The sequence below is a fragment of the Falco cherrug genome, chromosome 2 (genome assembly GCF_023634085.1).
Source record: "Falco cherrug isolate bFalChe1 chromosome 2, bFalChe1.pri, whole genome shotgun sequence".
In the NCBI taxonomy this organism is placed as follows: Eukaryota; Metazoa; Chordata; class Aves; order Falconiformes; family Falconidae; genus Falco; species Falco cherrug.
In genome coordinates this window covers 76,184,123-76,203,278 of record NC_073698.1, presented here as the reverse complement: position 1 = coordinate 76,203,278, position 19,156 = coordinate 76,184,123, and the positions used below count along the sequence as shown (strand labels likewise).

The following is a 19,156-nucleotide window of genomic DNA, read 5'->3' as shown; positions in this document are numbered from 1 at the left end:
CTTCAACCAGTTATAAGGGGCTTGTGAAATTTAGATATTTGCTTATACTCAAAAAAATAGCATGTTGATACAGATGAGGAATACTAGTTTGCTATCATGAGGTCTATTTTTTCTGTGTTTGGAAGCTGTTTTAAATATATATAATGCATTGAATACATTACAGTTAGTTACCCTGCATTTGATTTTATTTCAGCTTGCTTTTGGAAATACTGTGTTGAGCGCACATAGTGTTTGACCTTCAAGTTGATGGGTCATACTGAAGAGTAGGATACTGAAGCTGAGAAAGAAACTTTCAAACCTTGAAGACTTTTCTACACAAGCAGTTGAAAAGCAATTAAAAAAATAACTGTCTTACCATATTTGCCTTGCATATAATAGATGCTTAAAAGGGACATATAACAGATTTTATTTGAAATGATAATAAAACCATTTTTTGTACAAGCAAAACCACAGAGACTTCTTGTGCTAATAAGCATTTGGAAATCAGTAGCTCTATCTCCACAAACATGTCTTTAAATAGTGGAACATGATCTCTGCCCTGGCATGGGATCAAACACTACAAACCTGTGTCTAAATACAACATCTTCCTGCATGTCAAGGCCACTCAGACAGCTGGTGGTACTGTTAACACCACAGCTTGCTTTCTCTCTCCCTTTATCGCATCTAATTTGTTCTCCAGAACACTGTTTAAAGAAAATCTTTCCATGGTCTCAATAACTCAAATGCGGACAGAGGTATTTTCTTAAAATGTGTTTTAGGAAGGGTGAGGCTCAGACACTCCACATGCTTAGAAGATAGGGATTCATTTCCTGTGGGATCGTGCAGACACTTTAGCTCACCCTGCCCCAGGACAAAAGAAGTTACTGCAATTTTCTGATATGCTGGGTCGTTTCTATGACTTCTCTACCAACATCTCGTCCCTGTGTTGCCAGATATACACAAACACCAACCATAATGTGCTGGTTTAGGTAGCATCATGTGTGCCCAACAATCCATTGTGGACGGCTGGAGCAATGAACTTCTTTTGCATGAGTTAAGAGGAATAAGGAAACCACAGATCATTAGGTTTCAAAAACTATCAGTGGCCACAAGCATTTAATCAAATATCCTTCCAAGCAATGTCAGATTTTAAGGGAAAAACACACCTCTGGTGAGTTCCTGAGGCTTTTTTTCCCTTCACCTGACAGTACTGGAAGTACAGGCATGTGATTCTGATGAAGCCTGAGAAAAAGAGGACAGGGTGCAGGGGGATGGTTGAATGATCTAGAAGCAAAAAGAAGTTTCATGGTGTCTACAAACCATAAACATGTACGTAACACAGAGCCTGGTATGGCTTTTGCCCTTTTTGCTCAGTAAGAATGAATGGTGATGAGCTGCTGCTGAGCCCAGGAAGTCCAGCTCCTGAGCTGCAGCCAGCCCTGGACAGAGACATGGGTGCTAGTTTGGATTTGGAAAGCAGGCAGGGCCAGGCCACAGGGTAGTTGTTACCGTGGGCCCAGGGAAAGGAACCCAGTGTGGGACCTTATGGAATAAAAGGGTGATACTTATTCTAAACAGCACATATTTTACTCACTTGCGGTGTCCCATGGGTCATCTGCACCCAGACACCCACCCAGACAAACTGTGTGAGGGGACAGGCCAGTGCCACCAGCTGTGAGGTCCAGGAACAGCTCTTGGTTTCTTCACTGGTGACACAAACTGTTTTCTGGATGTGCCTTTTGTAATGTTCAGGGGTTTGTCAGGATCTTTAAGTCAAAGGCAAAATTCCTGTTTCCTATTCTTCTGTTGTTTTATCAGGATGTTTTACAGCACCCCTCTTGTTCCTCCTCATCTCTTTACTTGAGCTTGAGGCTTCAGTTTGTTCTTTGCCTCCTTGCTATCAGGTCCTTTGAATGAATTTACTTGTACAATGTCCTGTAGCGATCAACCTATGAATTTTTTAACCCTGTTTTTTGTATTTCTTCTAGTGCTTTCACACGTATTTTCATTAATCTTCACCAACTTCAAGACTTGTTACAAATACTCTGAGCTGTGCCAAAGACCACTAGCTCTCACCAATGTCGAGACATGATTTGGAGATAGGTACTTTCCCCCACAACCAGCGTGGCCACCCTGTTTCTAGGAGATAGAAACGAGCCATATGGATGTGAACCACACATTGCTACGTGCTCTCAAGGCCAGAGGATAGCCTAGGCTCTCTTGTTGTTTATTGATGATAAACAGCCATAACTGTATTTATGGTGAGAAGAGAGAGCCAGGAGCCATCTTCTGCATTTGGATTTCTGCAAGAGCTGCTGAGCAGTCTGGGCAGTCCCTGGCTGTTTTGGATCACCCCAGTTGGATCTTGCCAAGACAGAACAGTTACAAATGTGGCCAGCCCCAAAGCAGCATGGATGTGGGACAGTTGTAGGTGACTTGGCAGTCAAGGATCACATGCTGGCCCTTTGGTATTTTATTATAACAGGCACAGCCAGTATGTATTGCTCCCAAGATCTCACTGCAGGTCTGAAACATGTATGATTCCTCCAAAACAAGTGAAAGTTGGGTTAAATTTTGCCTTGTATTTCTTAAAATCTCGGTCACTGTTACAATGCAGCTTACCAGGAAATTTTCAAGGAAATAAAAGACAGAACACTGCTCAAATTACTTATGAATTTGTATATTTTCTATTTAAATTTGTAAGGCATATGAAAAGAGTATACAGATTTAATTTTTAATATGTAATATATATGTATGTATGTATTTGAAACAGTTAGTAATATGTGATGAGTGTTCAGTTACCAACCCCAATATGAGAGTTCACAGTTGAGAGTGAGAGGGGAAAGGTATTTTGTCCGTTTTCTCTAAAGCCGAAGTAAAACTACATTTAACACTGCTTACAAATAATTGTGATGACAACACATTTGCATCAGAACTGTGTAGTGTGTGAGATGAAGACACCACAAACACAATATATCTGACACTTGACTATTACTATTAAGTAATGCTTTGTTAGAAAGCAGGTGCATGTTTGACATGGGCAAGGATGAATGACTGGTCTTATTATAGCGTCTTTTCGTGGCAGGAGGTGCTGTAAAGGCTATTTTTAGCCATTTTCACATCTATTATGTACACACAGGCAAAATCCATCAGAATGAAACTTCCAGGTGACCCTATGACTGAAGCATTGCTCCTGTGTGCTTGCTGAGGGCCTGCTCAGCAGAAAGCGGCTGTGGACATCTCTTTTCGTAGTCCACACAGCTCTAATAGTGCGCTCCCTGATGCCAGGCTAGGGGGTCTTTCTCACCAGTACTGACCACCTTGAACACAGACTCACGCAAGGCTGGAGGGTTTCATCTAATCCATGCCCTGCCTAAGGCAGGAGGTAGGTCTGTGTTGTTCCTGGAAGATACCTGTCTGGATCAGCTGTAAAGCTCCCAGCAGTGAAGTCCTAACAGCTGCCCTGGGAAAGCTAATATGCTGGAGCTTAATTAGGAAAAGGAAGTATAGAGGGACTGTTTCTTTCCTCTTTGCTTTCCAAAACCAAATGAGAGTCATGGAAGCATGAGAAAGAGAATCTACATCAGTATCTGGGGGCAGATGTTCACCCATTTCTTCTGTCTCCAGTGACAACCAAGCCTCTCCCTCCTCCCTTGTCAAGTTTCTATTGTCTGATAGTCCATACACCAGTGATAGTCTGTGTTCCTCTCTTTGGGAGCGCCGAGAGGGAAGTTTGATGGGTTATGCAGCCCTGAGAGAGAAGGCAGGAATTTTTTAAAATTTATTTTTTTATATCAAAGCAGACTCATGCAATGTAAAAAGGAGTTGTTCTTCATTGACCTGTCCTGCAGGTCTCTAGCATGGAGGAAACGGCCTCCGGGACATAAGCTGTGGTCCCACCTACAGGCTGGCCTCTCTCCTGGGTTAACCAGGGCACTGTATGGGCACCAGCTGCTGGCTTGTGGCCCTCCGAGGCTTGCAGAGAAGCAAACAAACCCTCCTGGTAACTGTGAAGTTTGGCAACAACTGTGAAACAGAGATCAGAGGCAGCAATAACGACAGGTTAAATGTGTGTTAGAAACAGGGCTATTTCTTCTCAAATTTCAGTAATTTAGCATAAGTCACTAGTCTGTAATATTGCTATAATCATGTGACCTACACTGTTCCCCTAACTTCAATAAATGCTTTAATATTGACTGATGCCTTTCTTTAACTTGTAATGCACAACAGACATTCATGTGTGCAGACATCTGTACAGACACACAAACATATACATACATAATTTAAGAACGAGCAAATAATGCTATACAATCATTATAAAAGAAGTATTGGCCAATAGCAGAACTTAAAATTACACTGCAGAATGTATGGTGGCTTTTGCTTTTTCCATCTTGGCTGGTGCCCATCTAAATCTCAGAAGCTATAAAGAACGGAGGCATCTTCTGTTTACTTCATTCTCTTTGCAACATCCAAATAGGCATATTCAATTTCTTGATCAGCAGGACAAGTATTTGTAAATTCATCTCTTGCATATGCATTGTTCAAGTATCTTGAAATCCCTGTCATTTCAGGTGGAAAATCAAAATTTCTGTATTTTTTTGCAACAACCTTTTATTAAAAGAAAAAAGAAAAATACCATTACACACATGATCTGCAAAAAAACCCAAATCTACTCTTTATGCACATTTTTAATTTTCAATGTGTAAGTCTGTTGTTATATGCCACACAAGGGGAAAGGAGAAGGAAAGACACGCAAAAAAAAGAGAAGATATGGGATGAAGAAAGCTAGCTAACAAGCTAACTCACTTTAAAGGATTTATTTGTTATAAATTTTCAGCTAGAGCTATGCAGAGCTATGTGGACCAGTAGACCACACCTGGAAGAGACACAGCTTAAAACGGCAAAGGAGCTAGCATAAACCAGAATTAACAGAATAATCTTACAGTAACAAACTGGCCCACACTTTCACTGAAACAGAAAGGAAAAACTTGAATTAAAATACTAAATTTCAGATGGCTAGGGAAAACAACTATTGGGCAATACCTAATCCCTCCCCGCTGGCCAGTAAGGACAGTGTGATGTTCATCCTCTATCATCCTTTGTACGTTCACCTGAAATAAGGTGATTCTCCCTGTATTGGTTCTGCTGACCCTTGCTCCCTCTTGAGCTTCGCTGTGCCTGAGCTTTACATGGACGTGGGAAAGGGCTCATTCCCTTGCTGCTCTCTGGAACAGGTTCAGCTAGAACATCTCTGGGGAGTTTTCACTTGTGGAGTTCTCAGAAAGCAATTCAATCCACTCTTCCTCTGGCAAAATAGTTGTCAAAAAGGAAACATTCTGAAGTGACCTTGTTTGTTTGAAAACCAATAAATTTCCAGCATGGCCATTTCTCTTCCAGAGCCTGGTTAGCTCCAGAGTAGCCCAGGGACAGGCTGTGACAACACCCGGACACCTCAGTTACCAGGACTGTCAGATGTATGTGGATGCTGCACAGGCCTGCCGGGCTGGGAGCCTTGGCTGGAAGGCAGCGGGCGGTGGTTACCCTGCCAGTATTATTGGTACTAGTGGTGATATTCGGCAAAGCAAGAGTTGGATGAAAGGTGAGGAAGACAGATCTTAATTTCAGCTTTTGCTGGATTCTTGAATTGGCATGGAAAAAATAATTTAACCTTGCCGGTCCATGGTCATGAGCACTTTGTAAATGAAATGCAAATGAAAACACTTCTCAACAGCACTAGTATAGGAACCTGTTTCATACTTGCGAGAGGCCTAGAGAGTGCAGTCACAGCCCAGACATGAAATCAGATATTCTGGGCCCAGAGCCACCAATATGAGGATCTGCCTAGCTGTGCTGTAATGAAACGGCCTTGCTCATTAGCATTCAATGTCCCTACACAGCTGCTGTGTGGCCTCAGAACAGATACAGCATCCTTTGCTTTTTAGAAAAGGACTTAAGCCTCTGTGCCACCCTGCTCTTTGGGAAGCTAAAAAGCAAATGCAAACCTTGATTATATGGAGCTTTGGTAGGAGGTTGCAATCCGCTAAGGTGAGCTCATCTCCATCCAGGAACTTCCGGCTGGAAACAGTGATCTCCTCAGTGCTGTAAGCATCGATTTCATCAGGCAAGGGGCTATTTAAATAGTTGTCCAGCTTCCTCAGGGCTTTAAGCAAAGATTTTTCCAAATCTAAGTTAAGACAATAAAAAGGTCATTTAAGTCTCTACCAAGGTCTCTCTGACACCAAGCAGAAAGGCAATTCCTGCATCTTGTCTCCTGGCACCAACCCAGCTTGCAAACACCTTGCCATGCCAGTTCCTGCAATTCCTTTATCCTAGGCTTATAATGTAATGCTGGGATAAGAGCTTTAAGTAGCTAAAGGGAGTTCTGAGAAAAAACAGACTGGAGCTGTGTTACCAAAAAGGGCTCCTCAGACACCTCTGTGGAGCGTGCTTTTGCAGAGTGGCCCAGCAGAGTCACTCCATCTTCACATCGACTCCTGCCTTGGGAGCCACGGAGCAAGTGCTTGCCCACAGGTAGGACAGTAAGGCTGGGAGTGATGACAGCAAACCAGTGGGATGCCACTTTGGGGTGTATGGGAAACTCTGGAAAGAGGTGAGTTAAGGCATGGTGGTAGTGAGGGTCCTGCTCTAGAAAGACTTGCCATGGGGCTAGAGTCCTCATTATTTATGGAAATGGTGTAGAAAGGCCAGATCTCAGTTCAAGTGGGCTGTGCTTTTGGCAGAGCTGTGTGGAAGGCATAGCCTTACAGGCTTGAGAGCTGAAGAAACAAGGAGGAGCTGCACCTGGTGCTCCCATGCTGACAGTAGTAGCTGTGTAAACTAACTTTGGGAATCCTCAAATAAGAGAGTGAATAGGCCAGACTTCCACAGTCTTTACGCTCTGGAAAATGACTGTTTAACCTAAGCTGTAAATGAGGTATCTCCAGCACAGTGTACTAGAATTGTACAGCTCTAATTTCCCCCAATAGCTACCAGGGCTGAAAAAAGGACTGCAGCACGTACTTTCATTAGCATCTTTTCTTGGGTTCTTTATGAATGCAGAGAATTTTGCAAACACATCATTTCCTGCAGAGTTTGACTCAGGGTGGTTCGGTGCAAGTTTGGGATACCTGAGGAGTTAAGAGAAACAAAAAGAAGTTACATGACTAGCCTTTATTTTCGTCTCCACTAACATACATGATTTACAGTGCAGCGTCACAATACGCAGCCACATAGGACTACAAATGACTTAGTAATTAATTTTAAACCATACCTAAACCATGTGGATGATTACCTTTTCCTGAGGGAGATGGGAGATGACTGTAAGGCTGCAAACACTGCCCAAACAGCCCAGCGCCTCTCCCAGGCCTCCTCCACTGGAGGTGAGGCTGTGTGGAGCATGGCTTCTGCCGTGAGAAGGAATGGAGGGAAAGTCCCTACTCACACTAGCCGCTGCTCCTCCCAGCCTCCTCACCTGGACCCCTCGTGCATCAGCAAGCTCAGAGCAGCCAGTCCAGTAGCTGCTGCTGCCAGGGGCAAATAGGAAGGGAAAAGTGGAGGGGGGGAGCTGCTTGCCCAGTTTAAGTCAGGTTCAGCTGCTTGAGAAGGGAGCACTGCCAAGGGGGCTGCTGTCCTGGGGGAGAGAAGGTGTGTGGGTGGGGGACATGATGCTGCTGATGGTGGGACAGCAGGGTTTGGGGTGAGGTGGGAATTGCTGCTGGGGCGGGGAAGGACAAGTCCAAAACTCAGACCCTGGTGTGCACCAAGATGTCCCACCTGGCCACTCAAAATGAGCCCCGCTATGTCTGCCATGTGGGAGGCTTTATCTGCCCTTTTCTTCCAACTACCTGCTCCCAGTAAGTGTAATTATTTGTATAGTGTGAAGAGGGAAACCTTGAACAAACACAAGTGGCGGAAAAGAGGTCAGGTTTCTGCAGTGGCACACAGGCTTCTTCTGCACATGCTTGCTGCAGTGGCGCGGATTTCGTGCCTTGGGAACAACTGCGGTGGCACAGCAGTGATCTCGGGGCAAAGGCAAGATCAGCAGGAGGAGTGCCACCGGCATCTCAGAGCCACCCCAGGGCCACCCCTGGCATGGTGCTGGGCTTCAGCACCATTTCACACCAGCCAGAGTTACCCATGCAAGCTCCACTGCGGTGGCCGTACCAGCCCCCGTGAGCCTCCCAACATGCAATTACAGCACGTGCAGCTCGCTGCGGGCATGACCTGCCGAAGCCGAGGGGGTTCGGTCACTGACCCCTGTTGAGGGCTGTGAGGGGCTAAAAGCAAGAGAAGCAGCCAGAAATACAGTACCGGGGCGGTGCTAGCTTTTCTTCCAAGAACTCCTCGATCTTATTGACATCAGTTTTCACTTCACCATCAAATGTCATGAAGGGGGGGTTTGTTCCTGGGGCAAGGTTCTGCAGGTCAGCAGGCTTTCTGATAAGAGGAAAGAGATGGGGTTAATCCGAACAGGAACCACATTTGAAATTTCTACACTTAATCGCAATGAACTCTTTCACCTTTAAAATGGCAGGCTGCTCTTCGTTACAAAATAAAACTTAGCCAGCTGCTTCACACTGGTGGTGTGAAAATTCGCGAACCCATATCTGAATGTGCTCTGAAATGCTTAAAAAAACCCGTAAAATCTTCTGTGATATGTTACAGAGACCTACTGAAAAACAGGTTAAAATCCCAACTGCTTCAAAGGAGTTAGTCCACTTTATACTAGTGAACCCTAAAGAGAAATCAGGCATCAGATTGTTAATGTAATGCCAAGCCATGGTGCACATTTCAAATCTATCAGAAGAGAATCACCCTCTAAAATCACCATTTTGGAAAAGTTGTTCTGAAAAGGAGAATTCTGTTTACAATCTCACCTTTTCAAATCCACGGTTGTGACATTAAATATGACACCTTTTAGCCACAGAATCATAAAGAGACGCTGAGAGAACGGGCAATTTCCAATACTTTCCCCATCACTGCCAGCCTACAATTAAAAAAAAAAAAAAAAGTATACATACATCTGTGATGCTAGCAAAATTTGACAGCAGATGCAGTAGGAAAGGAGAAAACCCAGATCTGCTATGAGCACCTATAGCATATTAGTCATCTCTTCTAATACTTATTTTCCTGCAAAATTTCTTTATTATCCTCCTCCAAACATGCACACAGATATGATGAAGAATCCTGTCATTTTGGAGATGTAGTTTTTCATTAAAATGTATAATTAATATTGCCATAAGTTAGAAAATAAAACTGAAATCACAGCAGTCCTTCCAAAGGAAATAGTCTCCACCTCATTTATCAATGCGAACATTAATCTACCTAAGTCACTGCAAGATTAAAACACATTAAATCAGTTTACGATCAGAGGAAACAAAGAAAGATTACCAGCATAAGTTGAGATGTAACATCTAAAGCACTTAAGGGCATAAACAGAATATATCAAATAAGACTCTCAAACTAAGCAACGGTGAGGGCCACAGAGAAGGAGGGAAGTTCGGCAGTAGCCTTGCTCCAGCTGAACCCACGGGTCTTAGAGCTTTGCTGATCTGAGGGCTAATGAAGCAGAAGTGCCCCAGCCCCCTGGATAATCCTCCTTGTTACAGACACCAGGCTCCCACTTTTAAGACTGAACTGCGGCCGTATCCAAGTCACATAACCTCTCTTTCTGTGTGCCCCTGTAATAAAGGTCTTTCCTTTTTGGCTAAACAAATCATCAGGTGTCAGTGTAAAGCACATGACGTGCAACTCGCTGTGTGCATGGCCATAGAAGTGTTACTCCACATACCTTGCATTGCATTTTGTTAAGAGGCTTCATAACAAGGAGGTGAAGTCTTGCATAGCTGCTAAGTTTGGCTTACACAACACTGTTGGAAGAGACCAGAGGCCTAATTTTTAAGCCTTTCATACGATTCTCCTTAAGCAGTTTTAAAACTTAGATTAAACGTAAGGGCACAGAGGTAAAAAAAAACCCAAACCAACAGATGTATAATTTACTTAGTTAATAGGTTAGTTCATTTAGGTTTCCAGACCTTATAACCAAACAACACATGTTAATGAAACCAGTCCTGCTTGCTCTTTCACCTTCCTTGACACTATCAAATGAATCTCAAATACAGTAAAAAGTCCTCCACAAACACACACTGCTGTTGGACCGCTTTACAGTGCTCACCTTCACAAAGAGCTCTATGTCTGGAAACGAGCACCTGGTCTGGAGCAGGCAGGTTTCTGCCACGGAGCTTGAGGGACGCATGAGGAGGGACGCTCCTGTGGTTTGAGAAACCGTCTTATCCTGCCTATCAACCCGGAGGATTCTGCTCTGGTAACTCCCTGCTGCTTTCTGCTTCTGGTACTGCAACAACCACTGGCTTTGTTGGCAGTGAAATCCAGAATAGCCTATTGCCTTAAACACTACCAGGGGAAGAAAAATTTTAGAAATGCTAAAACAGCTGGACTGCTGTGTTAGAAAAGTCTTGTTTTGTAGGCGGCAAAAATGAAAGCTGGTCAAGAGCTACTATTGTATTTTTCCTCCTACTCGGGGCACTGCTTTCCAGTGCTGTACAGTTTACAGCAACAAGAAGATAAAAAACTACTGTGTGTTTCACAAAAATGAGACTAGAAATGCTGCTAGCATGTGCTTAAAACAGAACTAAATACATGACACCACCATTTTGTCTCATCCTGCCTCTTATGTCAAGTGTTACCCATCCCCCAAGGAAAAAAAGGGGGCTGAAGGGTATTACTGTGACCCCTTGGTGCCAGCAATGGGCACCCCCACCCTCTGCCAGGCTGCACTGAGGGGAGAAGCAGCAGCCAGGAGACGTTGTTTCAGATGTGCCGTGTCTGGAAGAGGCAGGCAGGTACATCTAGTGATGAGTTGGCTCCTGCCAGCTCCTTTCCAGCTGCCGTTTGCTCTCTGGCAGTGGGGGTGCTGCTGCCACCGCCCCCCAGCCCACTGCCCTCGCACCAGCTGTGCTGCCCACAGCCCACTGCCTGCCTGAGATGGGTGTCAGGGAAACACCTTGGGGACAGCAGCCCAACCTGGTACCACCCTGGGCTTTGGTGTCTTAAACAGCTTATTATAGAGGAATTTCAACCATTAAAAAAAGTCTGTGACGAAATAATCTTATAGTAACTGATTGCTATGGTCTGGGAAAGGAAGAACACGTGTCCAGAACATACATTCCTGTATCTGATTTGATATTTTTATTCAGGCTTTGACAGGAAAAAATAAATTACCTCAGCAGGATTCAGGTACCATTTGGAGAATATTCCAGGTAAGCTCTGTGGTCAAGAAGAGCTATGTGATCAAGAGTGACAGCAGAGTGAATTTTTCCTGATCAATTACTATCTTCTGCTGGCCATTAAATGCTAAAACTTTGATTCCCTCTAACTTCTGCTGTGGGAGCTAAGGAAACACAGCTGTTGCTTCATTTTGTCCCCCATCACCCTGGTGACAGTACAGTTCAGGGAGCTGGACACGGAGCCCCAGCCTGCTCTTCTGAGGAAATATCCATAGGTAGAGCCAGAGACCTGGGTCAGGAGAGACCCGTGACCATGACAAACACAGGCACGAAGCAGACACTCGGTCCCAGTTTGTCCCCAACTGGAATGACATATAGGCAACCAGGAAGGTGAGGGACTGGCAGCCCTGGAGATTTACAGAAGCAACCTCCTGTCCTGTCTTGTTTCTAAGTGCAAACATTTTAACGTCCATATCTGCTTGGGAGGAAAATTCACTACAGCACTACTGTTTTTCTGTTTTGCAATGGATAAAATAGCAAACAGTGAATATCTCAGCCTTTTACCTTCATGCCTCTCAGCCTGCTAGCAACCTTTCAAAAAACATTAAAAAAAAAATTGAACACCAAGGAATTGAATAAAACAGGATTAAGCATCACTGATGACAGCAATGCTCTGCCAACTGTAACAACTGAGATGATTGTTTATTTGGTACTTTTTGACTACTTCTGTGGGCTAGTTCTAATAATGTTAAACATGCCAATGAAGTCCAAAAGGCACCTGACCTTCACGTACTGTGCTGTCTCCCGTCCCATGCTGCCTACAAGGGACATTTAATAGTGTACTGCCATCTTAACTGTGTTCTGTGCAATGCTGGTGCCATGGTCTCTAGTGAAGTGCTGCAGTGTTTGCCCAGCTTTGCTGTCTCCAGTGGTTATGGTAAGCACTGGGCTTTTACAGCAGAAACTAAATTCACAGAGACTAGCATGTTTCCCCATTTACGATGTGGCCATGACCCTTCTCACAGGCCAAGGAGGAAATCTCCTGAGCAGTTTCCTTGTGAAACTACTGCTGCACTTCATCAATATAGTTCTAGTCTAAAAGCCCATGCTATCCAGGCTGTGTGGTACATCCCAACATCTAAGACGGGGCCACGTCCCCTAGGGTTGGTGTGCCTGGACCAAGAACAACAGGCAGATCTTTGGGAGTTACTCAGTCAAAAGCCTTGGCCGCTGAGGTCCTACAGTAAGGATGGCCACAGCCATTCAGGTAAGGACAACTGGGAAGCTGATGAACCACATCAAGCTTTAGGAAGCTGAAAACCATTTAGTCCCCAAGGGCTTGAGCTCTGGGTGAGAGGTGAAGGGAGGACAAATCTCTATAGACTTGCCACAGCAGGGCTGGTGGTGGATATCTCCAGGGTTCCTTCAGTTCTGCAGAGCTGGAGGCAAATGACAGTAGCCCACGCAGTAGCACAAGCAGTGATTAAACACTTCCCTACTGTAACAGTCACCGGCAGCCTGAAGTGACTGCAAAACCTTGAGCACCAAATCTGATTCAGACCTTGACATGGCTTGAACTGGCAGCTCAAAGATGCTATAGTTTCCTACAACCTTTGCTGAAAGCCCAGAACGCTGATATTTTGGCCTTCTGCAGAAAACAGGGTGAACACAGCTAACTGAACTGCCTTCAGATACCTCAGCTTGCATATTGGATTAGAGGAGACTATTCTGTTCTCCAAACTCAGCTCATCTAGTTTGGGGAGCTACAATTCCTACTGGACATAACAGCATCAGTGACACATGCCAAAGGTGCTTGTTCAAGTTTCCAAACAAAGAGTCTGCTGTGATGACACCAGCCACTCAAAAATCACAAGCTGGGACACTGAAATAGCTTTATAGCTGTGTATCGAGCAACACAATAGCTGAAGTATGCCGTCATCATGCGATAATGTACTTTCCAACAAAGCAAGGGTGTTTTTTTTACAGAGGTGAGACTGTGTGTCAACATCTTACTTTGCAGGGACATGACGCAGCAGTCGGGGAACCAAAAAAGACCGGCCTGTCCCATATTAAAACCCCCAGGAAGATAACGCAGCTAAGGGCATTGCAGCCTGGGAGCAAAACGCGCTGCATTTTCCTCCACAGGACTGCTCGGAGATGTGTAACTTTCAGCTGTGCTTGATACATGCACAGAATTTAATTAGTCTTCCTCACAAGATTCAGGGCGAAATCTTAACTCCAGTGAAGTCAGCCGAAGTCTTTTGCTGTTGATTCAACGGAGGATTGTGTTTCCAGACTGGTTATAATCTTAATAACCAGGCAAATGCTGGTGTAATTGTAGGCAATGCTGCAAGTTGGCCTCCACCTGCGATCGGTGTGACATTCTCTAAACATCCAGATCTTGTGGGTGAAGTGGGGCAAATCCCCAAAACACAAAGTTGTTTTTGACGCTTATCTGCTGCTTAAATAGATGGCTAGCCAGTGTCTTGAGTAAGTGGCATTTACGTTTTAATTGTGATTGGTCAGGAGGTCAATGTGCTTTTTCTAGTAATACTAGGATTTAATGAATTCATTAATCAAACAATTAAGACAGCCATAGCTGCAGAGGAGAAGAATGTCTGGCCGTGCAGAGACACTTCCATTCAGAGCCTTCAGAGCCCTGGGCAGCGATCGTATATTGTGACAGTATCAACCTATGACAGCTCTCCATAATCATGTGCCAATACTTAATGGGATTATTAGCCTACACTCTATTTTCATTCATTTTCCACTGTTCCACACTCTCTTTAGTCTTTTTTTATTGTTGTTGTTGTTGTTCTGGGTCTTACTCAAAGAGACTGGGAAAGGGAAAAGACCTCCACACCCTTCTTTCCACTGCTGCTTAAGCTCACAGGCAGGAGCACCACCATGCCTTAGGATAATTTCACAAGGCAGGGAGACCTTCTGCACAAGGTATTAAAGAAGGTCTCACAAGAACTATATTCAGTTTCTGGAGCTGCTGCTGCCACCTTGATTCAGTAGCTCTGCTTTTCTGAGTGGCCTTGAAGAGGTCACTTGCCTCCACACCCTCATCCATAGCAAAAGGATAATGACAGTGACTTTACCCGGGGGCCACACACCATATGCCATTCTTAAGCCAGTAGTTAGGGTCCTCCCTGAGCTGGAGTTGCTTTGCCCCTGGAGCTGTTGTAAGAATTTGTTTCGTACTGTTTCTGTCCAAACATCTCAGGAACCAGGTTTTTGAAGGTTCTTCTGCTGACCTCAAATGTCCTGTGCCTTCAAAATCACGATGAGTAGAATTTGTTTTTCCTGGACTTTTTGTTTTCTTTTGAAGGTTAGGCACAGAAGAATCATTTCAAAAGGAGCAGAGAAGGCTTTTTATTTGTTTTCATATAATTATATAATCCCTTTGAAGCTACAATAAAAAAGAGAACAAGGAGCATAACTTTTTTTTTTTTCCCCAAAAAAGCTGAACTCCAGTTCCATTTCTTTCTTTGACACAAGGGAGCTAAGTTACCTCCTTTCCCATATTTATGCTGGCGTAAGAGGCAGGTTTATCCAGCAAGTGGAGCAGAACCACTGCCTAGTGGGAGACAATGAACCGTCCAGCTGGGACCAACATCATGGATCTGCCCTTGCCTGTTCTGCTGAGCTAGCTGTCTCAGCCTGAACTGGGACTTTCCTCCAAGTTTCCATATTCGATCCTCAGCTACTAGGCAGTTTTTGTGTGCTCTTCATTCTCACACCACACCAACAACTCCCCTCTCCTATTTTACAACCCATTTGATCTCCTGTCAAAGAATAGGAACCACAGCAACTGTCTCAAAGCTACTGCCTGAAAAACTACAAGGAGTTCACAAGCTTGGGCTGCCTGTGGGCAGTAACTTTAAGTCTGGGTGCGACTTTCAAGACCAACAGCTATATTGCTTTAATTCCTTCTAGAGACTCATTTGTTCTGCACTGGCATGGATTAACTGAGCTCACTGCATTCCTAGCATCGACTCTTGCCCTCAACCAAGACCTGTAATGCCAGCCTGATGGCAGCAGCTGCTCTGAGTAGCTACTGCTGGCTCTGGACATGTAGTAGCAATGCAAGAAAGGGCCCTGTGGCAGACAGCTCTGTGTCCTGCCCTACGGCACTGCTGGGACTAGCCATTGAACTTGGCTGCACAATGGCCAAGGAGAAAGGGGAGGGGAGCTCCCAGTGCCTCCCCTCTCCTCCTCACCCCTGAGATGAAATCCCACTGCCCTCTGGTTTACCTTGAAGTGTCCAAGCCATTTTTTTAAGATAACAGGCAGGCAGACAGAGGGAAGTAGTGTGACAGCATTCCCATACTCCCACCAGCGCAAAGACCTCCTTCGGCCTTGGCAATCAGTTCTGAGAAGCATGTGGATTTGACTGTAGCTACACTCAAAAATGTCTATTTTCTAGACATAACTATGTTCTGTTAGTGTGCTATGACAGATACATTGTTTTAATTAAAAAACAACAACAAGCATCTCCTCTTTGAGGATACAAAATATGTTTTGAAATCTTGATGCCTGCTACAGTATTCATGCAGATTCCTGTAACACTGAAAAACCCTAAAATTGGCAATATTACTTCTGTCATGATTACAATAAAAATATAGTTACAAGTCATTCTGGTTCACTGAAGGCAACTATAATGCATTTAGTAACATACGAAGTTCTGTGCTAGGCACAGAAGCACCACAGGCATGTCATTTGGGTCAGCTCACGTTCAAACTTATGCTTTTTGCGAGGAGGAGACAGATTACCTGGAATTTTCTGTATCTAAACATTGTGTTCATTTTATGGCCTAAAGGGTAGTGCACGAACACCCAAGCACTGAATTTTAGAGAACTCTTTTGATGCCACCTACTGGACTTAAAATGGAAATCTTGACTTCTGCTGTTGGCTCCATGCGCAGTGGCAGCCTCAGAGGTTGGCACATACCAAGAGAGGTTCTGCCTTGGAGCCACCTCTGCAGCAAGACGCCTTGCTTTTTGCTAATGGCACTCTTGAGAGTACTTGAGATGCTAAAATTGTACTTCCAGGCTAAGTTTTAAGATAAAGCATCTGTAATTTAAAACACGTTTTAATGGAAAAATAAAAATTTTGCCACTTATTTTTCCAATCTTCTAAACAGTCATGTAGCTCTGTCTACCCGCTAATATCCAACCCTTAAAACAGATGCTTCCAGCTGCTGTCTAATTTCTCAGCCAAATAACAGAAATATTAATTTTTAAAATGTTTCTGGTGGTTGTGATTCCTGCACATAAATTGTATTTTTGGTACTTGCCAGGGTAGACTCTTGCTGTGTGTGTCATCCACAATAGTTAAGTTCAATGAGAAAGCTGTGTTAAGACTCTCCTTCAAGTAAAAAAAAAATGATTTCCCCTTACCTTTCACTCTTTAAGAGAAAAATAAGCACCTTGGTATTGAAAGTGTGACATAAGGATTTTTGTTATAAAAGAAAATTTGTTTTATTTTATATTAAGAAGTATTAGTAACATCTACCTTTTATTTTGTACAGTATTACAGGGTTCAGAAAACACCAAACATACTTAAAGGATTACAACTTTGAACAACCAAGTTCAGTAACACACTTTTCATCCTAAACCCTAATTAAGCTTTCAGGTTAAGGAGACAACAGTAAATGTAACTAGAAACACTCTGCTAAAAATAGCTTCTTTCTCCTTTTAAGGTGCTAAGACAAAAAAGCACACAGGGAAAGAAAGGAGCAAGTACACTAAAATGTTTCCTCTAAAGAATGAAGGGGTGGTTTGACTTTCACCATCCTCTCCTATGATGTCACTTGCAAGTCCCCTTTTTCCCGCTGAAGCTGGAATTCTGCCCCTGCTGACTCAAATGCAAATGGAGACAAACCCTGAGAGCTCTCCTTCCAATGCAAACAGTTTCTAGTAGTTGAGTAGCTGAGTCTTCAAACAGAAGAGTGTCCATGTTGAACTCCCGCCCTCTAGGAAGCATGGCCCTTTTCCACCTGAGCAGGAATGATCCTCTTCTCTACACACCACCCCCTACCTAAGAAGGACCAAGTTAGGGCTGCAAAGACTGCCACAAGTGCAGCCTCCAGCTACATCATAGACAAGTTCTTATTTTATATACCCCTCCTCAAGCAGGTGTTTGAGTGGTTCAAGGTACGGTCTCAGTTGTGAGACCACACAATGCAAGACTGAAAGGATCCCCATGACCACCCAACCAAAGGAGACCATGCCAATGTAAGATCTATTGCAACACAGGGCATGAAAAATTAGTAATCTGGATAGTCACCCAAAAAATGGACCCACAGGCCTCTGGTTGTCTTCCACTCTCTCCCACCTCTCGATCAAGTCACAATCAGTCAATGGATTTAGGCATGCCTGTAACTTTTAAACAAGTAAGCTGGCTCACCAACTGCAAATGGAAAGATGTGTCCATTAAGTTTTGTATCTACTAAATGCCCTCTTGAATGACAACCTGAAATTCAGCCAATTATGGTAGCTCAAGTGGATTTAATTTTGTTGTCAGAAGAAAGCACGCTTTCATTATAAGTCCTGTGCACTCAGTAAGGGAAGTGCAATGACAAAGTAGAGCACCACTTGACTTTACACCTTAATGATCCAGTCTGCAAACTGAGGCACTTTGAGAAGAGGGCATAATAAAAATGGTAAGGTGCCCAGATTAGCAAGCTGCATAAAACCTGAATACGGGTGCAGGCAGAACTGCAGGAAGGAAACTTGGAGGAGGAATTCACAACTCAATTTGTGTGCCCTTGGTTTAACTGTGGTGTGCTACTACCCCAGAGGGAAGAGCCTGGTTTTGTTACAGAAACATGAAGCCCTCTCCATCCACGCCAATGGATGCCATGTGCTACAGGGAGAGGCAGCTCTGAACAGAGCAGAATGTGATGTACCAAAAAGCACGTCTTCTAGAGCACCAGGGCAGCTGGAAGTGATTTGGTATGCTGGCTTTCCTGTTATTTTACTCCCCCTCTAAAAAAATAAAAATGCACACTGGCCCAGGAGGGAGCCTTGGAGGTCCTGTCTGGCATTTCAGTAAAACACAAGGACAAGTTTCAGTCAAAGATGCTGGAGAATTATCTAATGATAACAACCAGACCTGCAAATTGAGCCTGCAACCCAGGAGGCAGGAACAGTGGCAGCACCACCAGGGCTTTTTGGAACAGATTGAATACCCCACAAACTGATAACCCTGAGTTCTGGGACAATGGAAGAGTGGTAAAAATGGATACAAACTGTTACGTTTCACACAGAAGCTGGAAGCCACCTTGCATAGAGTCAGCCAGAAAAAACATGTCTCTGGTTAATAGAGACAGATATATGTATACACGGAGAGAGAGACATACTCCTTGAGGATCCACGATCTTGCTAGTCTCACTCACCCACTCACTTGGGATGACATGCTCTCTGGTAGCCCTGCTTTCTCCCAGTACAGCACTAAACAGCCCTGTAGAGTTGAGGCATCTAATTTAGGGGAGCTGAATCCCACCCTTGGAGACTACTTACCAGCTAGAGATAACTGCAGAAAAAAACCAGACTGGAGTGCATTATTCCCAGCGTGTCTGACCCAACTGCCTGAGGGAGTTGTAGGGAAAAGGTGATGTTTTAGGTTACAACAAAGCCGGCACTTCCATGGAGGCAGGGCTGTGTTCAAGCCACAGCACAAGACACTGTACATGGTCCTGAAGAGTTCTCTGCAAAAATCTGATCCTCCGCCTTCATGAAAGATGAAATCAAACTCAGTCAAGTGCTATTAACATGACAATGAAAATGAGGAACATATTTTACAACAGAGGGCAGGAAAATCTATTCTTATTTAAATTTGGAAAGCAAAGACTGAGCAAAGATTCAGTGCAAATAAAATTTTTCCCCTGATAGTTGGGGGTGATGCTGAAACAAAAACAAATG

The 19,156-nt window shown here is 44.0% G+C and overlaps 1 protein-coding gene across 3 annotated transcripts in view; it reads right to left on the bottom strand.

The window, feature by feature from the left end:
- Positions 1 to 2,094: 2,094 nt before the first annotated feature.
- The window catches only part of CLIC6 (chloride intracellular channel 6), a 33,760-nt gene continuing 16,698 nt past the window's right edge, over positions 2,095 to 19,156 (bottom strand). For 2 of the 3 annotated variants that reach the window (XM_055703174.1, XM_055703175.1), the window contains 5 exons: positions 8,856 to 8,965; positions 8,290 to 8,415; positions 7,000 to 7,106; positions 5,982 to 6,163; positions 2,095 to 4,587 (listed from right to left, as the gene is read on the bottom strand). In XM_055703174.1, the coding sequence (XP_055559149.1) occupies positions 4,426 to 4,587; positions 5,982 to 6,163; positions 7,000 to 7,106; positions 8,290 to 8,415; positions 8,856 to 8,965 (687 nt within the window). In that variant the 3' untranslated portion in view covers positions 2,095 to 4,425. Of the gene's footprint in view, positions 4,588 to 5,981; positions 6,164 to 6,999; positions 7,107 to 8,289; positions 8,416 to 8,855; positions 8,966 to 10,153; positions 10,734 to 19,156 lie in introns of those variants that run through there. The other variant, XM_027804469.2, reaches the window with a different exon arrangement.